This window comes from Gracilinanus agilis, chromosome X (assembly GCF_016433145.1).
Source record: "Gracilinanus agilis isolate LMUSP501 chromosome X, AgileGrace, whole genome shotgun sequence".
NCBI classification, from domain to species: Eukaryota; Metazoa; Chordata; class Mammalia; order Didelphimorphia; family Didelphidae; genus Gracilinanus; species Gracilinanus agilis.
This window is the reverse complement of record NC_058136.1, coordinates 38,221,252-38,242,525: the sequence shown is the minus strand read 5'-3', so window position 1 is coordinate 38,242,525 and position 21,274 is coordinate 38,221,252. Positions and strand designations below refer to the sequence as shown.

At 37.3% G+C, this 21,274-nt stretch overlaps 1 protein-coding gene across 1 annotated transcript in view; it reads left to right on the top strand.

The window, feature by feature from the left end:
* Positions 1 to 2,777: 2,777 nt before the first annotated feature.
* Positions 2,778 to 21,274, top strand: part of BRWD3 (bromodomain and WD repeat domain containing 3) — a 76,305-nt gene continuing 57,808 nt past the window's right edge. Inside the window, exons 1-8 of the mRNA XM_044682535.1 lie at positions 2,778 to 2,870; positions 4,733 to 4,954; positions 7,378 to 7,478; positions 8,250 to 8,320; positions 10,942 to 11,042; positions 13,804 to 13,844; positions 16,005 to 16,109; positions 17,496 to 17,646. Coding sequence (XP_044538470.1) covers positions 2,787 to 2,870; positions 4,733 to 4,954; positions 7,378 to 7,478; positions 8,250 to 8,320; positions 10,942 to 11,042; positions 13,804 to 13,844; positions 16,005 to 16,109; positions 17,496 to 17,646 — 876 coding nt within the window. The 5' untranslated portion in view covers positions 2,778 to 2,786. The remainder of the gene's footprint in view (positions 2,871 to 4,732; positions 4,955 to 7,377; positions 7,479 to 8,249; positions 8,321 to 10,941; positions 11,043 to 13,803; positions 13,845 to 16,004; positions 16,110 to 17,495; positions 17,647 to 21,274) is intronic.

Genomic DNA, 21,274 nt, shown 5'->3' with positions numbered 1-21,274 from the left:
TTGGCCTCCTTTTTGGCACTCTGCCACTTGTAGTGAAGAAGTGGCAGACTAGACCGGAATGAGGGTCATTTTGTATTTTTCTATCTTTGGTGGTTTTTTCTAGCCAAATAATTTATCAAGTGGCTGGCCTACTGGTGATGAGCCTCAGAAAGCAGAGCCTTCTGTGGGGACTGTATTAGGGGCCTCCACAGATCCTGGGCTTAGTGTTGGAAACCTCCTTGCCAAGCTGAGGCATCAGGATCATAATAATAGTGACAGCTGACATAGAGAATTGTCAAAGCATTTTACATATTAATGCATTTGATCCTCACAACAACCCTGTGAGTTAAGTGCTATTATTATCCTTATTTTTATAGCAACGGAGATTTAGGCTCAGGCCAGTCCAGTGACTCCCAGAGTCCCACAACTTAATCGTATGTGAGTCTTTGAACCCATCTCTTCCTGTGTGGCCAGTGCAATAGCTCCTTTGCCAGAAAGGTTCTCAGCCTCAGAACTGTTAAAAGAATAAATGATGTTAGTCTGGTATTGGAAGCCATCCTTGTGTTCATTCCTTCCTTTCTATTTAGCTGTTTAGTAACCATGCTTTAGTCCTATAGTGTAATCGTAATAATCAGCATGCAAATCAGGCTTCCTAGCCTATACCTTTTTTTCTTTTTTCTTAAATTACCTGGGCCTGGAGTCAGGAAGATTCAGCCCCAGACACTTATTAGCTCTGTGAGCCTGGGCAAGTCACTTAAAAACTTTCAGTTTTTAATTTCAGTGGAATTGTGCGCCAGCTACGGGGAGAGGTGGGAAGTGGGGAGTTTGGGAGAGAGGAAAGAACATGAATCATGTAACCATGGGAAAATATTCAAAATTAAAAATTAAAAAAAAATTTTAATCAACAACCAAAAAAAAAAAAAAACAACCCAGTTTTGCTTCAGTTTCCTCCTCTGTAAAATGGTGGTAATAATAGCACCTACCAGGGGCAGCTGGGTAGCTCAGTGGATTGAGAGTTAGGTCTAGAGATGGGAAGTCCTAGGTTCAAATCTGACCTCAGACACCAAACCAGAAACAGTATAAATAAGAGATAGATAATTCAGGCGATTTTGTTTTAAAATAAAATCACTATCTGTCGTAGGATTTAGGAGTTCTAAAGGAACTTAAGAGGTCATTTAATCCAACATGACTCTGTATCGATTTCTCTGTACGATCTCCATTCAAAGCCAGCTCAGTCTATTCCAATTTTGAATCACTCTTTGTTAGGAAAAGTTTTTTTTCTTGCTCCCTAAATCTGCCTCATTGATATTTCTTCTAACGCTATTATTTCTGACCTCAGAGGCTAAATAGAACAAGTCTAATCCCTCTTCCAGATGATTACCCTCTGAAAATTGAAGATAGGAATTAGGCTTGCTCTAAAGGTCTTCCTCTCTTCCTGCAGCTCTTGCTCCTAGGATGTCATATCCTGTCTCTTTACTGTCCTGGATGTTGTCCTCTGGTTCACCAGTGACCATCCTAAAATGTGGCATGTAGAACTGAACACAATGCTTCTGATAGGGTTGATCAGGGCAAAGTGTGGGCACAGTGCTTGTCTGTTTCTTCCTGTACTTTGGTTACTTACTGTCCCTTTCTTGATGCAGCCATAGAAGATCCCATATTAAAGCCTGGGAAGAAATAGGGATAGAGAATAAAAAAGGAGTCATGGGCCAGAGCCAGAAAGGAATCTCTCCAATTACTGAAGTGTGTGACTGCATGGTCAGCCAGGCATTTGGGGAAAAGCCCCAGAGGATAGGGAGGATCCCTCACACTCTAGGGGCCAACCCACAACTGTGGAAGTGGAGCTTTAGAAGGGGTCTTGTATGTCATCTAGGCCAGCGTCTTCATTCATAATCAGTTCACCATTCACAAAAGTAACCAGTCACACAGACAGTCAAGAATTTTTATATGACACTACTTATACTTTGTTTCAAACAAAAAATAAAAAATACACAATTTTGCTTGAACAAGATAGTAACAGTTATTTACACCTTTTAAACTCTTTCCATGTTTTTCTGTAGGTGCCACCATTGTTGTGTTTTTGTATGCTGTCTATACATTAGGATTTGATGATAATTTTTTTACCTACTCTTCAATGCTTCCTCTTTATTTATATTTAACTTTTATCATTTCTTAATAGTCTACTGTTGTTGTATACTGCAGTTTGTTCAATTAGGAAAATGCAATGTCTCATTTTATAAATGGAGAATCAGACCCAGACAAGGGAAAGATTTTGCCAGTGCCACACAAGATGATAATAGACAGACTCCCTCTTGGCAAAGTAGGAGGACACTAATCGATGGATGATTAAGGACCCATAGGAATGAATAGTGACTACAGGAAGGTGTAGAAGGGACTATTTCCTATTTCAAGTCTGTGCCAACATAGCTGAATAGCATAAAACTACTTTTCATAAAACTTGGCCCTATTCTATTAGTTCTACATATTGAGTAGTTGTATACTTGAGCTGCACAGGGGAAAACCCAAGAAGAAAACAATCGTGGAGACATAAGAATTTGATATTTGAGTGGGAGCAAAGACTGACTTTTTATTTACTAACCTTTGAAAAGCACGTTGGACCTACCAGTGGATGAAATAGGGTGCCGGGCATCTCATAGAGAATCATAGAAACTTAGTTTTTCATAACTTAATCTTGGGATAGACTTTAAATCAATTTCCTATTTTTTTTTCCAGTAATGATCACTTCTGCCAGACAGTTAACTGGATGTGGTCGTTTCAGCCATATATTCCCTTCGTCTTCTTATCAGCAAATGAAGATGCACAAGAGAATTCTGGGTCACTTGTCATCTGTCTACTGTGTAGCATTTGATCGAAGTGGGAGAAGAATTTTCACAGTGAGTTTAAAGTCTATGATAACATGTAATATTCACAATTTATCACGAAGGTAGATTTTCATGCCAGTGGATTTTCATAAGAATTATTCCTTCAGTAAATAAAAGAAATTAATAGAAACTCATTTTGATTTCCCCTTCATTCTTCATATCAGTTATGCTATATTCTCTATCAGCATTTTCTTCCTTTTGGAAAATTTTATTTTGTATAAATTGTTCATATTTTTGTGTTGTTTTTTTTCACGTAACATGCTGATTATCAGTTTTTCTTAATAAATCCACAGCTATATATATGATCCTTATACCTGGATATTCTAGCTTGAAGTTAGTGATAAAGAACATAGCTCTGGATGTGTTTCACAGGATCTTAAGTTAGAAGAGAAAATTTTCAAGCGACCTAATAATAGCTTTCTCTTAAAAGATTTTGAAAAACTACCACGAGGAAGAAGGGATTAGAACTGCTTCTTTGGTCCTTAGAGAGCCATGGTTCACAATTGGAGAGAGGTCAATTTAGGCCAAGTAGAATGAAATGTTGGCTTTTTGAGCTGTTCCAACAGAGAATAGGTTGTCTCAGGTGACAAGAGGCATCCTTCTTGGAGTCTTGACACAAAACGGTTTTTTTTTGTGTGTGTGTTTTTTTTTAAACCCCTACTTTCTGCCTTAGTAACAACTCTTAAGACAGAAGGGCAGGGGCTAGGCGAAACGGGGTTAAGTGACTTGCCAAGAGTCACACAGCAAGGAGGTAACTGAGACCAGGTCCTCCCAACTCCAGGCCTGGCGCACTCTCCGCTTTGGCACCCAGCTGCCCTGAGAATGTTTAACAAAATAAACAAAAATACAATAAAACATAGGAGCTAGTGTTTAATTTGTGATTTTTCTGAGTTCGTATGTAGCCTTAATTCTGTTCTTTCAATTTGACATACTACTGTTGCACACCAAACCCAGGCATCTTTGAATTCTGAGTCTGCTCCCTTCACTAGCCATCATTTGGTAAACTCTTCCCAGGTTTCTTTGCTTTCACTATTTCTTATATCACAGTAATATTCTGTTATATTCATATGCTTCCATAATTGATCTGGCTAATCTAGTGATGGCAAACCTATGACACGCGTGTCAGCACTGACAAGCGTAGCCATTTTCGATTACACATGGCCGCATACAGAGAAGTATGGGACTCCATGCCGAGGATGAAACGTTTGCTGTAGTGCAGTGTAGACACTCTGTGCACTAGAGGTGGCAATTCTACCTATATTGCTTTACCTATTTTGGTTTATTAAATACAGTTACATATTGCAATTATACACTTTAGTTATTTAAACTATAAATGTCGTGAAATGATGGTTTTTTTTTCTCAAAGTGACGCACCACTAGAGTTATGCTCGGTTTTTTGGCGAATTTTGACACACCAAGCTCAAAAAGTTGCCCATCACTGGGCTAATCCCCAGTCTATGGGAGCCCACTTGGTTTCCAGTTCTTGGCTACATCCCCCTCCACCCCACCCCACCCTGCCCCAAAATACTACTATAAATATTTTAGGGGAGAAATAGTTGGGGATTCCAACAGAGTACAGTAGCTAGAGCACTGGCCCTGGAATTGGCAGTCTCAAGCTCTTTCAGCATCCCCCTTGCAAGGATTTTTACTGGCTGTGTAGATGATAGGCATGCTGACTCTCAGTTTCTTATTCTTTAAAATGAGAATAATAATCCTATAGTACTTACCTCATGAAAGGATCACATGAGAAACACTATTACTACTATTACTCATCCTCCTCTACCACAGCTACAACAACCAGCACCACCACCATCACCATCCTTTTTTGTCTATTAACTGTTTCTTCGTACACTTTTATGTCTTTGTCATTACAGGGCTCAGATGATTGTTTGGTAAAAATCTGGGCTACTGATGATGGGCGCCTCCTTTCTACACTACGAGGGCATTCTGCCGAAATTTCGGACATGGCTGTGAACTATGAAAATACACTTCTTGCTGCTGGCAGCTGTGATAAAGTTGTCAGAGTTTGGTGTCTCCGTACGTGTGCACCAGTTGCTGTCCTTCAGGGGCATTCAGCTTCTATTACTTCCATACAGGTGAGAAAAAAGAAAGCAGAACTATCCATCTCCACTCTTGCTTGTAGGGGGAAGGAAGGTGAGGAATGGTCTGCCACACAAGGACAATGCTGCCCGGCTACTGCTTGTTTAAGAGAAGTGAAGTTAAGTGAAGAAAAAATGCTATGCTCATACTTTGAAAAGGCTAACCTAGAACTGTTTTCTGTGTGTTAATCACCGATTAGGGAGCGTCAGAGGACTTAGAGCCTTGAGGGAGTCCGTGAAAAACACTTTAGGAGAGAAACAGGTTTTTGATTTGGTTTTTTGTGTAGTATGCCTTTTGTATAGTATGAGTGAGATTTGTTCTGAGCTTTTTGGCAAACACTTGAGTGACGGACACATTTGACCATTAATTTGTCCTTTTACACAAGCTTGTTCTAAGTTGGATTTTGATTTCTAAGACCCTAATAGAAGTTCATCTCCCTCCAGGGTGGTGTGCTTCTTCTAGGTGACTCCCAAATCAGCTTTTTGGTCAAATCACTGATTCACGCCATACTTTTATTCCCTTTGTGTTGTGAGCAGAACAGCAGCTTTCCAAAATTATCCCCTATGCTGAGCTTTGGAGGGACGACTTTGTACATCTTTTCATTCTTCCTTTGCTGTTAATTTGAGCTCAACTAGTTATTTGTGGGACATCCCACCCATTCATGAGAAATTGGGCATGTACTGGGTTTTATTGGCTTCTTGGGAGTTGAAAGGTTTTTATATTGAAATAAAAAGAATGTGCATTTTTAATTTGGAAGATGAATAGTTGCTTTCCTTTTCATTTCCCAGTTGATGGGCACCTTCTTTTCTTTTCTTTTTCCCTTTTAATCCCCTCTTTCAGGATCAGGAAGGTTGTTTTACATGTGCTATTCATTCTTTAGTATAAAACTCCCTCTTAACCTCCCCACTCTATCCCTGCTTATTTCACTGTTGAGTCTGATTTATTTCTACATCAAGCTCTGAGTGTGTGAGGTTGGGGGGTAGGGAGGTTATATGTATATTTAATCCTCCTTTATCTCTTTCACATAAATAGGAGTCAGGTTTATCTTACTTCCATTCCTCCCCCCTCCCTTCCATCTTAATATATTCTTCTCACGTACCCCCAATTAGGAGAATTAGTAGGGTCTAGCCTCTTCTCCCTTTCTACACCAATATTCCTTGCAAATTCCTTTTTCTTTTCTCCCCTAAAACTGTCAGAACAGAACAGAACCCTTCTCCCTCTAGGAACTTTATTTCTCTTAACTTTTTCAGTACTCTTTGAAAACATTAAGGTTCTGAAGGGACACATGTTTCTTCTATTTCCATTAGCCTTATAAACTCCTTCCAGTTACTGAAATGAATATTCTTTTGACTTGCATTTGAATTTCAAAATTCCTACTCATTTTTGGTCTTCTCATCACAAACAATAAGAGTCTTTAAAGGTCCATTCCACACCCACATCCCCACCTCAGTAGGACTATATGGGATAGGGTACCTTATTCTTGGTTGTAAGCTAATATATTTTGCCCTTTGATTTATTGTATTCTTATAACGTGTAAGTATCCCTGCTCACGTCAAAAAGATATACGGATTTGTTTGTACTAGTACTGACTTTGCTGGTACTACCCTCTTTCCTGCTAGCTCATGGGCTTCTGACTGACTTTTCCTACTATTCTAAGGTTATATAAGTCAGTTATAATTTCACTGGATTTCTTGATCATTATTAAGTCTAGTTGCAAATTTTATGGGTTTTTTTTTTTTTTTCCGGGACTAGGTATGTTGAAGCTTGGTGGTCTGCCTCTATTCAGTCATTCATCATGGATGGAAGTCTACTGAATTTTAAAATTTTTAGATTTTACATGGAGTTTTATATACACATCTTTTAATACATTGATACTGAGTTTTTTTATTTATTTTGTTGTAAATGCAAAAATAGGGAATTTAAATCAAGGCATGCTATGATCCTCTAAAGCAGGGGTCAGCAACCTTTTTGGCCGTGAGAGCCATAAACGCCACATTTTTAAAAATGTCATTTCATGAGAGCCGTGCAGTGCTCACAGTGCCGCTCCTGTAACAGCGCCTGAAAAAAAATGGACTTTATGGCTCCTGCAGAAAGAGCCATACGTTGCCGACCCCTGCTCTAAAGGAAAGGCTAATATCTTATCCATTTTATAGATGAGTAAATTGGTGCTTAGATAATAAAAATGATAGGATGGTCTTCAAGTGTTTTGTGGAACAAAATATTTTGTTTAAAATATAGCTTCCTGTTAAATTTCTTAGCAATTTTTTATAAGACAAGCTACTAATTGGTCAGAGGGTAAAAGCTCAAATTAGTAGATTAGGTAAGCTTTTAAAGTATATTCATTGAAATGACTTGTTATTTAAAAATTTGAAATAATGTAGGCTTGAGAATAATTATTCTGCTTGGCTTTTATCCCTAGTTTTGCCCAGCAAGGAAAGGAACAACTCGTTACCTCACTTCAACTGGTGCTGATGGAACAATTTGCTTCTGGCAATGGCATGTGAACACACTGAAATTCAAGTAAGCGAGGGTGGGAACAAGCAAATCCTAGGCCTCTGGGCCAAGAAATTCTTCATTTGATGCCATATGGGGGAAATACATGTATTGGTTCAGTAGATTTGGGGCAAGTTTTAGAATAAGAGTCCTTGTCCGAGTAAATGCTAGAGAGACTATTTGTTAAAATTTCCTGTATTACACAGAATTTGCCTCTTTAGAGTTGGAGTCTCACTATAATCAAATTATTAAGTAGGATGGTCGATTGAATGCAATTTAGTTAGATGGCACAGTGGATAGAGCACTGGACCTGAGTTTGTATCCATCCTCAGACACTCAATAGCTTTGTGGTCCTGGGCAAGTCACTTGATTGATCTCTTGTCTGCTTCATTTTCCTGATTTCTAAGAAGGGGATAATAGTAGCACTTACCTTCCAGGATTTTGGTGAGAATCAAATGAGATAGATATAAATCCAAGCTATTTGCACTATGATGATTATTAAAGTTACAGGTAAATCATGGTAGATTATAATAAGCCTTGGAAAGCATATTTCTGAGTTTTAGTGAGAATCCCAGCTGCCATTTCACTGATGCATTATGTAGTATCAGTGCCCATTTTTTCTTAGGCATGCTGATGGCAGACATCGGATTTATGGAACAGGACCTAGCTCATGGATCTACTTCCTGTTCTGTAGTACAAGTTGTATATCAGCCTTATATCAGTGTGTTGAGCTCCCCTTTTGGTGATTAGGGTTAAAATTTGTAGGGGATAACGACCAAAATATACTTGTGTTCTTAGGGATCGCCCATTGAAATTTACTGAGAGATCCAGACCTGGAGTTCAGATTTCTTGCTCATCTTTTAGTTCTGGTATGTATATTAAAAAATATTTGACCTTGTTTCACCAGACAGTTAAAATATTATTGAAAAATCTTGCAGATAAAAACGTTTATTTTTCCCTTTCATGATGTGGTTGCAAAAATTTCCTGTTTTGACACCTTTTAAGGATGAATGAATGGATGGATGTCTACCTAAACTAAGGTGTGATAGACCTTTTGGAACTCCTTAAGTAAAATGTAAACCAGATTAGTTTTTTAAGGCTCACGCACAATTGCTATGGAATCAGGGAAAAGGATATGAAGAAGTAACCTAAAGATAATCCCCAAGCTTCATTTCTTATTTCTTAATGGCTTTCAGTCCCCTTTGTTCCTTACCAAACTTTATCAGCTAAGAAATAGCAAATATAAGTGTAATTTCATTTATTTTCGACCTCTTCTTCCTGCACTGCCCCTCGCCCCAATTTCCAGTGGAGGTGCTGTTAAACATAGGTTGGTGAATATAGCATTTGGTCTACCCTTGTCTGATACATTTATTGGGTTCTCCTCTTTATCCCCTTATTAGACTGTAAGCCCCACAAGGGCAGGGAGCTGGTCTTAGCTGGCCAACTGACGTATTCCCTCTCCTATGCTGTGCTTTCCCATATATATACTTCCCCTGTCCCACCTGTACCTTGGAATGCGCTCCTGACATGCTTAGTTTCCTTTGAAGCTCCTATCAGATTCCACCTTTGGTGGGGACTTTTCCCCACCCCTTCCCAATTCTCCTCACATACCTATTAGAATGCAAATTCTTAGAAGGCAGCACAAGTTTTTATGTCTTTGTTGTCATGTGCTCTGTACATAGTAGATAGACATAGGCACTTAATATTTCTTTAATTTAATTCAATTAATTCTTGGATGAATGAGAAGTTACCAACCTTCTTTGTGGTCTTCTGATTTGGATAATGATCATCCGATATTGAGAGCTGACAATGATTGGAAAATGGCCCTTGGTTTGCTGGTACATCTTGATGTTGGAGGCAGTGCTGCTCTAAGTGGAGTCAGGAAGGCCTGAGTTCCAATTCCTCCTCAGACATTAGATCTAGTGATTTATTAACATGGGCATGTCACTTAACCCTTTTCAGTCTTAGTTTCCTCATTCATAAATTGAAGAAAATAATAACACCCATCTCATAGGATTGTGAAGGTCAAATGAGATACTATATTTCAAGGATTTTCCAAACCTTCAAGTGCTATTTAAAGTTTATCATTGTTGTCGTTCATATTTTTTATGGTTATCTTCCCCCTCCCGCCACCCCTGGCCAGTTCCCCCAGCTATGGGGTTCTCCACACACATACTTTAATTCCCAGTGCATTTGACTCAAGACCCCCTTATTGTTGTGGTGAAAGTAAGGTTACCAGACTTTTCTAAACCTTCACATCCTTGGTTATTTCCTTTTGATTTAACAGAAATTTATTCCAGAGCTTTCTGTAAGGTACTGAGCTAGATTAAAAGATAGGTAGCCCCTGCCCTCAAGGAGTTTTCAGTGCAGTCTTATAAGTGAGCCATGTCCAGGACACATAAATAAATCTGATGTAATCAGAGTCGTTTGTTAAAGTGCTCAGAGTCTACCCTTTCCAGCTGTACTTGTGGAGGACAAGCTCCCCTGTTGAGATGTAGGTGGATGTTAGATAGAATGCACAAAGATACCACTTCAACCGATTCCATTTATTTTTTGGATACAAAATAGGTTGCTTAGTAGTTCTTGATATTTTTTAATGATATTTTTATCCATACAAAACTTGTGTATAAGCTGTTTTGTTTGTTGTTTTTTCCTTTTAAAATTATCCTCTCGGGTATGTTTCTTTTGGGAATCATGAATGTCTACATGTATAAGTTATTCTTCTAGTCCTGATTTTTTTTTCCTGCATCTTATAATTTTGAATGGCATGTGGTTTATTTGGAAGAAGGAAAATGAAGCATTTAAATTGGCCATAAGCCCCAAGAGAGCTGGGGACAATCTACATAAATGGCTTTCTGCACAACATGCAGCCCAGTGCCCCGTGAGAACCAGAACTGTGCTGCTTAATGATAATGATGACATTATTGAGACATTATAATCCAAGCTGAATTTAATCTCAGTGAAATTTGTTTACTTGGGTGGTGGGCCTTATTCACTTATGATTTTTAAATATTGCATGGCTATTCAATAAGCTTTAAAGTATTGTTAGTCTTAGAAGTCTAATACCTAAAGAGTGAAAATCATTTTCTGTTTTGGAGTTTTCCGTGTACTGGACAGTTATACAGTAGAATTCACCTTAGAATTGATTTTATGTATTGCTTTTACATAAATCCTAAAGAAATGAATTTCTTTTGGTTGTGGCTGCTTTTTAAAGTTCCTGTGTGTTTTCAGTGTGCTTTTTGTGTATTTTGTTGAATGATCTATTTAGCTTTTTATATTGCTCTTGGGTTTTTAGTATTGTTTGGGGATTTTTTTTTATTTTGTTTGGTTTTATTTCATTAAAAGATATAATTTTTCATTGATGGTAAGGGGAGAATCTTAATATACCTTGCTAGTGTTTTACTCAAATTAGTATATAGCATACTATCCTGAAAGTTATTCTCAAAGATTTAAGTTCTTTTGGTCACCTTTCATTTTTCCCCCCCTCTAGGTGGCATGTTCATTGTTACAGGTAGCACTGACCATGTGATTAGAATATATTACTTGGGATCAGAGTCCCCTGAAAAAATTGCTGAGTTAGAGTCACATACGGTAAGAGTGAAATGAGAAATTTCAGTTTTCCTCCATGCAGTTAGTTTCATTTCTTTTTATGCCTGTATCCTGTTTTAATATATGTCTGTGTTCTATAACTTGCAGAGATTTTGTATCTTGACAACAAGGTGTCTTTGTAGTAATGAAGATAGATCAGTATAACATTTAGGTTTTGGTATGTCTGTAAATGTTAATGAGAAGTTCTCCTTCAAGCTACATTGGAAGAAATGAAAACATACGTGGCTGTTTCTTTGAAAAACCACATTGAAATTTTTTGAAAATCCCTTTTTAAAAAAAAAAAAGACTTTTTTAGATTGCTATGCTTCATTAGTTATGCTACTAGTTGCTTTAAAATTCTATATGCCTAATAGAAGACATACTAATATTAAGTATGTCTTAGAAAAAGTTTCTTTGATGGAACTGAGTTGTTGATCTTAGTCTGATTGTTTTCAGAAATTCATCAAAGATTTATGGAAAGTAATCCCACTTAGTTATCAATAACAGCCTTTCATATAGGGAACAGCTGCTTGCTTAGAGTGAAAGCCACTAGTGACTGGCACCTTTCTCTCTCTGGCTATCTTCACTCCCCTGTGGCTTTTTCAGGAAATGTGGAGCCATGATAGCACAGTTCTACCCCTGTTCACTTTCCACACATCCCTTTCCCACAGTCTAGATGCTTACTGGCTCTGGAACCTGGTGGGAGGCAATGCTGCTGATTTAAGAAGCCCTCTGTAACTGTACGCATAGCAAGCTCTCTTGCCAAAATCGTAAAGACAGAAATTAAAAGTACTCAGCTTTATATTTCTGTATGTTTTCATTTCCAATCGGTATTGAAGCCTCCTTTAGAATGGTATTTGTACATTAATACAAGTTTCTCTGAAGCATGGCTTTAAAAAAATAGACATTCAGGCACAGAACGATTCATGTTTCAGAAATTTGCTGCAATATCGACATCTGCCTTTAACCTCTGCCCTATGCCTTTGGGAATATTTACACTTGCTGCTTTTCTTAGCTTAAGAACCTATTTTTAGACTTCTCCTCATGTGATGGCTCTTTCTGAACCACAATTGTGCCTTCTACTTTCTATTAATTGTTCATTGATAACCTAATCATAGACTAGCCACTAACTGCAGCAGCAAAAACTTGAGATCTGGGTTTGTGTGTCTGTTGAGCAGATGCTTTTACCAAGCTGAACGGGGGAGGGCTTAGTTACTTATATTTGTGCTGGACAAAGCAAAAGATCCATTTTTTAACTACCACCCATCCTGGGATTGTGTACAACTTCATCAACGATTGACAGTGAAGGTGGGTGATATGGAAAAAGACTTAGGAGAAAAAAGATGGATGTTGGGAAGGGTCTAGAAGGCCAGTATAGTTGAGTATATCTTTATTTGTGAAGCAGCACAAAATAATGAAGGAAAGGCAGAAAAAGCAAACATCCCCTGTCCCTGATAAAATCAGGGGCTGTTGTTAGACCTTGAAAAGATGGCTTGCCTTCAGAACATCTGAAACCAATCAATGAATTTGGCAGTAGAAGGCCAAATCCTCTGCTAAAACATACCACAAGGAAATATGGAGCAGGATGAGTCAGGGATGTTTCTGAACATCACACAAGTTGTGTTATCATTTTTTTTTTTAAGCTGGGGAAAAAAAGACTTTAATAGTGGAACATTTTTATTGAAAATTAAACATAAGCACAGCTGGGCAAATTTACTAGTTGTGAAAAGACTTGTAGTTTTGAGGTGCCTTTTAGTTCAATTTTTTTATGAGTGACTGGAGTAAACAGGAAAAGTAAATTTTTTATTGATAGTTTAATTCTGAACACATACCTTCAAAAATACTCTGGTCAATCATTTTTTAAAATTATTATTATCATTGTTGTTATTTTAAAAACCCTCACCTTCCATCTTGGAATCTATACTGTGTATTGGTTCCAAGGCAGAAGAGCAGTAAGGGCTAGGAAATGGGGGTTAAGTGACTTGCCTGGGGTCACACAGCTAGGAAGTGTCTCAGGCCGTATTTGAACCCAGGACCTCCCGTCTCTAGGCCTGGCTCTCAATCTACTGAACCACCCAGCTGCCCCTAAAATTATTTTTAGAAATTTTATTGCTATCCTTTGTTTTTACATCACCTCCATTCTCCTCCTACTGCCCAGAGAGCAATCCCTTATGACAAAGAAGAAAAACAAGGGGAAAATTTGCTTTATTAATTTTTGGTTAATTATTTTTTAAAGGACATTCAAATAGTATCTGAAATGTAATGCACACTAAATGTCAAACACTTCTGTTGCAGTATAATGAAGCAAACTGGAGGGTGTGACTCATTTGCCTACTAAAATAGAACAAAAATGTATAGATTTTTCATTCAGTTACATTTATGAATATAACTATTTTGTGGTGGCATCTGAGCTTAGAATTCTATAAGAAGAAAGGTGATATGTATTAAGCTCTCACCCCAAACTGCCCAGTTTGCCTGGATTCTAGTTACTGCTAAACAGAAAAAAAAAACAAAACACCTTTTTTATTTGAGCTGTCTTAGGTTGATGCCAATAATCACTTATTTCGATTATTTAGTTGCTGATTTAAGGAAATGAAATATTCCACTTTTAATTTTAGGAATCCAGAATGATTGAAGATTCCATTTATCAAAATTTCCTTCTCTGTTTCCCATATGACTATGAAAGGAGAAAGACCACAACCTTGTATTTATTGCTTGAAAATTCAATTCTTTCTAATCAAAAATGTTTTGTTTCATATCTTAGGACAAAGTTGTTGCAGTTCAGTTTTGTAACAATGGAGACAGGTGAGATTTTGGTGTAATTTGGTGAATGTACATCTTTTTTAGTGCACAGAAGTCTTTTTCTATTATTTTAAAATCTCTTCCTATCTCTCCTCCTTCTGCAAAACACAAACCAAATACCTGTCCAGCTCCTTGTCAGACTTTATTTGTATAGCTACCACCCCATTCTTTCAGGCTCTGAGGCTTGAAATCAGGAAAGCATTTCTCATTCATCTGTCGGTCCTTATGTATTGTTGCCTATTCTGTTGTCTCTGTGCACTGGTCTCCTTATTCTTTTTCAGAAGGCCATCTACTTTGTAGAGCCTTCTTGGCTTGGTTCTTTGTCTTCCTTTACATTTTTTCCAAACTGTTCTTCCACACAGAAACTTAGAAAACAACAAATTGTATTGTATCTATCTGTATTCATTTGAATCCAGTTCCAGCCCAGCCTGTAAGTTTTGCTGGCCTCCCTGGGCAGGAAGTTTGACACCTGTCTGTCACCCCTATTGTCTTTTCTACCCATTTGGCATTTCTACCATTTGACACCTCCTTGTGTTCTTGTTTAACTCTTTAAATGTCTCCATCTTATCAACTCAAGTGAAGACACTGATTGGGGCATGTGTCTCTTTGGTGTCCTCACTAGAATACTAACTAATAAAATGAGATGATGGATTCAGTGCATCCCTTGTCCTAGGCAAAATGAGTGCCAGGAGTGTTGGCTGGTTAAGGAAAAAAAAATTCTTTTGTTGACTTTGATGTGATTCTTTGGGTCCTTTGTTGTGGACATGTATTCCTCATATTATTTGATAATATCTTATGTTCAAAAGGGCATATTGCAATGATTCATTTGTTTATCTCCCGTAAATATTGAGTAAGGCTGGCTGCACAGTAAATATTCTTTGTTCTAATCTTGCCAGAACCCTAAACTAACACTCAGGGCTGATTGGGTCTACTGATCCAAGCCATTTGAATCTGTATGCCGAACATCCTTTCCTTCTCTGAAAAACATTTTTTCCCCCATTTGTATCTTCCTAATAATAAAAAATAAAAACAAGGGAGAAGAAAAGTTTAGCCAAACTAACCAATATATTGAACAAGTCCGACATATAATGTGCAATGTTCGGCGTCCATACACTCCCATCTTTGTCGAGGAATGGACAAAGCTCATTTTTTGGGCCCTGCCTGGCCGTTGTAATTTCTAATCCTTCAGCTCTGTCATCTTTCTTAAAGGAAAGGATGACAATGCTGCATTCTCATTGTTTGACAACTATGTTTTGATCATTTATTTTAATACTATGAAAAATAGTATCCATATATAAATCACTTTGTTAATATTTGAATTTGGTTACATCGGAGGTTAATTCACACTCTGGCATATAGTAAAATGTAGTGTCTTGAGATGAGGTATGAGACCTGTACTCTTAAAGTTAGTGTTTTTAAGGACTGTATAGTATTTTGTACTTGTTAATATTTTCGAGAACAAAAAGACCCAGGTCAGTTAAGTTCCAAAGTGGTACTGTGAGTCTATGTGAAAGCGTTGCTTTGCCTTCAGGTAGAACAACACCTTGTACTATCATGTTTATTTGATGCTAGTATGTGTGGGGGAGAGATACAGTTAAAAAAAACATGTTAACCAAATTACTGTCACACTCAGTCAGTATTGAAACATTTGCTGTTTCAGTGGGCTCTAGCATGTGTATTTCAATCCCTGAGTGCTTTTCTAAGGCTAGAAACACTACATTTTCCTGGCATCTTTACCCCACTGATGGCTTTTCTCTTAAGTTTCGGTTCTCCATAAAGTACCCATGTAATCTGTTGCACTTTATGCCTAAAAATGACAAAGCTTTGTGAAGATGAAATACATGTTTTTAAAAGCACTTTTTTCTCTTCAAATTACTCAAAAAATTCACATGGTCTCTTTATATGATAATGAGGATATGTGCTGTCTCCATTTTGTAAAGACGTTAAGCTGATAGGAAGACTCCCTGAGGTTTGAAAGGGCACTGATTCCACTCGGAATGGAGCCAGGACTCACGTTTGGACTTCATGACCATACAAAACCTTATTAGGAAGCTGAGAGGCATTTGGAAAAGTCTTTTAAGTCTAGACAGAGCATGCAACTGCAAAGCACGATGATACTTTTGAGAATAACAAGAGATGTTTATTTTTAATCTTGTTCCAAAGCTTGAGATTTGTCAGTGGAAGTCGAGATGGAACTGCAAAAATTTGGCAGTATCAGCAACAAGAATGGAAGAATATGGTGCTTGACATGACCACAAAAGCAACAGGGTAAGAGAATAGTTTCGTTATATTGGTATGGCAGACTATCATGGGAGTGATTAGGAAAATGAGGTCAGGAATAAGTATTATCAAGAAATACTTTACCCTATTTTCAGTTTTGTTCAAGTTAAGTTGGAACGAGGTTGGAAATCGTTTACATTTATTGTAGGTGGCACAGCCTTTTTGGTTGAGTCATTTAGTATCATCAAATAATTCCTGTTTTGTACTTGTCGATCAGACATACTCAAACAATAGATCATAGCTGATTTATATTCAAGTTGTTTTCCATTATGACCCCATGAACTACTTTCTTCCTAAGAACGTTCCTTGCTTTACTGGGACCTTGTTTCTATGGTTTCTTTTTGGCTCCTAGCTACCTTGTAGTTGTCACTTTGGATGTCATTGTACATTTAACATTTGAGAGGTTATTATTCATCTATTTCATCATGTCAGTAAACTCCCTTGACTTACCATCTTGTCATTTAATGAGTATGCTCTCTATTATTTCATCACCTGAGTCACTGATAGTAATATTTAGTAATTACCTCTTTGGGGCTATAATTACCCCTTGATTGACATTTTGGATGTGACCCCAAAGCCAATTCTATATCCATTTATCGAATTGTGCTCAAATCACAAAACTGTTGTGTATTTGATAGTCAGAAATCTTATTAAATTTGAAATATACTGTTCCAATTGCTACCCCCCTTTATTTTCAATGCCTCACGTTTTATGGAAGGAAGTAAAATTGGATGGGACAAAATTTCGTGTTCATTTTTGCTACTAGCCAGTAAAGCTTTGTTCTGTGCTTTTTAGAAGCATTTGAGAAAGGAAATAATAACAACAGTCATTAGATTACACTTTTTACGTAAGGACATATATTTTCTCACTCTCTGTAATTAGATATTCTCTGACAAATCATGGATTTTCAAAAATAAAAGCTTCCTAAATCCTGTCATGATTTTGTGATTTTAGATTTTCTTTTCATAAGTTCGCAAGGTGATGAATATTTTATTATTTTACTTTCAGATTTCTTGATAACATTTTATTTTGCCATAACCAGATATTTCCTAAGGAAGACCTATTCTGAATTCCTTCTATTTGTTATTCCTTTGCCTTCATAAACTACAATTTGGCCTGCTACATATTCATTCTCATGTACATAGTTTGTTATCACAGATGTTCCTGCTGTGAACTTTTTTATAGTTCTTGCTATCAGTAAACGAATTTGAAAAGAATATTAACTTATGTAATTCCAAATGGTTTTCTGAAACAGCAGAACAAATTCATAGCTTCTCTAGCAAGAGCTTATTGTGCATGTCTTCCCATAACTCTTCTATCATGGGGATTCTCATTTTTTCCTATCTTTGCTAACTTTCTGATAATTTTGTTCAGGCACAACTTAATAGGTGAAGACAAAGTGATGAAACTAAAGGTAACCATGGTGGCTTGGGACCGTTATGATACTACCGTTATTACAGCAGTGAACAATTTCCTTTTGAAAGTCTGGAATTCCAGCACTGGGCAGCTTCTTCATAATCTAACTGTGAGTATTTTATTTTGGAGTGGTTCACTATTCACAAGAATCAAGTATGTTTCCATATATTCAAAGAGCTTTGCCATGAGCGGGAACAAAATAGGGCTTTTTTCATCCCAGCCTTATATTCTTTCTGAGCCTCAAAACTACTTTTATTGATAGTTTTCAATGTCTTAAGCAAATTCCTTTACCTCTCTTATCCATCTACAGGGAGATAATGCCTACAAATTGAATGTGGTTCATATGGTCTCTCAGGTTTCCTTCTCTTTATTTGGAAAAAAACTGGTAAAGGATGTAAGATTTTTTTTTTTTGGTGTGTGTGTCACATCTTGACTATGGTACCCTCCATTCACCTGTTTTCTGCCTTAAGCAAGTAATGCCTGTAAAGACATTGGTATTTAGAATTATGAGAGCTCTTTTCTTATTTTGTTCTAATTTAAGACATAAATTAGTCCCTGGATTGGTATATGGACTGGGATATTGTTATTAATGCTGTATCAGAATCTGTAAAATGTTTTGAACTCTCCAAGATATTCCACATAATTGAGAATGAGGTCCGCAGCGGAAGTCCTGGACAGATTTGGTGACTATCAAATTTGTGTGAGACTGCTGCACATTATGCTCTTGAGAGATTTTGAGCCTTGCTTCTTACCTGCTTATTTCCAATAATTTGCACTCTGAATCAAAGAGTTTTCAAGTGTCTTTGTGATATCTCATCTCAACTCTTCCCTTTATGGACTGGGCAACTAAGGTTCGGAGAGCTAAAGCCTGGTCTGTGGCCAAGTCCAGAATAGAACCTGAGCCTCCAGGCTCCTGCTCTAGCCTCCTACTTTCATTTGGTTCTTGCATTAAATGACCTTAGCTTTTTTTTTTTTTTTTTTTTTTTTTTTTTTTTTTTGGTATTCCCAAACTTAAATTGTACCAATAAGTTTTCATTAATTTACAATTTGATATTATAACTTATACTATTTTGAAGTTCCTTTTCCGTCAAAACCCAGGCTTCTACCTAGTTTAGAAAGATTGTCCTTTCCTATTTTTTACCCTCAAAGAAATAGTTTCTCCTTTTTTTCTTCAATGTGCTACATTTTATTTATTCTTTACACATTTATCATCAGTCCCTCTTGCTTCCTCTTCCTTATTTGAACAATTAAAAAAATTATAAAACCCTCCTAAGAAATATGCATGGATCTTCAAAACAAATTCCCAAAATTGAATGTCTCATTTCCACATTTTAAGTTCATCACCTTTCTGGGAGATGGTGGGTATCATTCTTAAGTTCTTTGGGTTTTAGTCCTCTGGCCCCCCCCATGGTTTTGATTGAACTCATCAGAGTTCTTAAGTCTTTAAAAGTATTTTTTCTTTATGGTGTAATTATTTTACAAGTTGTACTAATTTTACTCACTTTGTTCTGCATCAGTTTAGAGAGATCTTCCCAGTTTCCTCTGAAATTGTCATTTTTATCATTTCTTTTTTTAAACCTTTACCTTCCATCTTAGAATCAATACTGTATATTGGTTCTAAGGCAGAAGAGCGGTAAGGACCAGGTAATGAAGGTTAAGTGACTTGCTCAGGGTCACACAGCTAGGAAGTGTCTGAGACCAGATTTGAACCTAAGACCTCCTATCTCTAGGCCTGGCTCTTGCTCCACTGAGCTACCTAGCTGCCCCCCCAGTTTCATGATTTCTTAAAGCTTACATTCCATTACATTTATGGAGTCTTATTTAGCCATTCCCAATAGTTGGGAACCCCTAAGCTTTCAGTTTTTGATTATTAAAAAAAGAGGCATACCTGCTCTTTGTGGTGGCAAAAAATTGGAAAATGAGGGGATGTCCCTTGATTAGGGAATGACCGAACAAATTGTGGTATATGATGGCAATGGAATACTATTGTGCGGTAAGGAATGATGAGTAGCTTGATTTCTGTATGAACTGGAAAGACCTCCATGAACTGATGTGGAATGAAATGAGCAGAAGCAGAAGAACATTGTATACAGAAAGCGAAACATTGTGGGACGATCACATGTAATCGACTTTGCTACTAATAGCAATGCAATGATCCAGAACAATTCCAAGGAACTTAGGAGAAAGAATGCTATGCATACCAAGAGAAATAACTGGGAGTAGAAACAGAAGAAAAACATATATTGTATAACTTGTTTATATGGGTATGCGATTTGGATTTTTGGTTTTATAAAGATTATTCTATTACAAAAATGAATAATATGGAAATAGGTATCAAGTGATAACACTTGTTTATAACCCAGTGGAATTGCTGGTCAGCTCCGGGAGCAGGGAGGGAAAAGGAAGGGAAAGAAAAAATCATGTAAACATGGGAAAATATTTTAAAAATAGAGATAAAATTTATTTAATTTTTTTAAAAGGGCATGGATTTTTTCCATTCCCAAATGTGCATTCTTTTTATTTTAATTTTTTAAAAGTTTTTATTTTGAATATTTCCCCCTAGTTACATATTTCATGTTCTTTCCCTCTCCCCCAAACCCCCCAGCCCCGCATAGCTGACACACAATTATACTGGGTTTTACATGTATCATTGATTAAGACCTAATTCCATATTATTGATAGTTGGACTAGAGTTATTGTTTAGTGTCCACATCCTCAATAATATCAAAAGGGCATAATTTTGAAGACATAATTCCAAATTGCTTTCCATAGTGCCTGGACTATTACAGTCCTCCCGGCGGTGTGTTGTTATGCCTGTTTGCACACAGCTCCTCTAGCATTTGTCATTTTCCTCTTGTCATCTTTGCCAGTCTGTGATGAGTGTCAGGTAGAACCAAAGAGTTGCTTTTGGATGCATTTTCCTAGCTATTTTCTTGGCTTTTTTTAAACCCTTCCCTTCCATCTAAGAATCGATACTGTGTATTGGTTCCCAGGCAGAAGAGTGGTAAGGGCTAGGCAATCGAGGTTATGTGATTTGCTCAGAATTAAGTAACCAGGAAGTATCCGGGGTCAGATTTGAACCTATGACCTCCCTTCTCTACACCTGGCTCTCAATCCATTGAGCTACCTACCTGCCCTCATCATTTTTTCATATGCTTGTTAATTGCTTGGATTTCTTCCCTTGAAAACTGCCTGTTCATGTCAATCCACAGATTGATACCTATTTTCACAAATGTTGACACTGTCTATGTTGTGTAATACAGGCAGAATCATACCCTAATATACTCAGTGGCATATCCATTGTTTGTTATGTTGTTACAGTGATGCATTTCTAGTAATTGCTTATTTGAATAACTAGATATAACAAAGCCCGGGAACTTTTTCTGTATCAGCGTAAGTGAAAGAGGACGAGATGGCAAGGGTACATCTCTAGCTATTCCCATGTCCTTCCATCTGTTTAGTATATAACTCTTGACCACTAAAGCCTATGATGTTTTGTTACTTTTTTTGAGTTGTATAGGTGGTTTTGAAAATTCAGGAAGGTTTCTGACTTAGATTTGGGGGAACATTTTGAAGCAGGTAGAGGTGAAAGGTAAGTGCATTTATGGTAGAACAAAATCGATTTCCCCCTCCCCCCCATTCTCCTCCCATTGGGTAGGATATGTGTGAAGCAGCACATTATCACATGCAGGTAATTGCCCTGATTTGATCAAATTCTAGAAAAGCCAGTTGCTCTA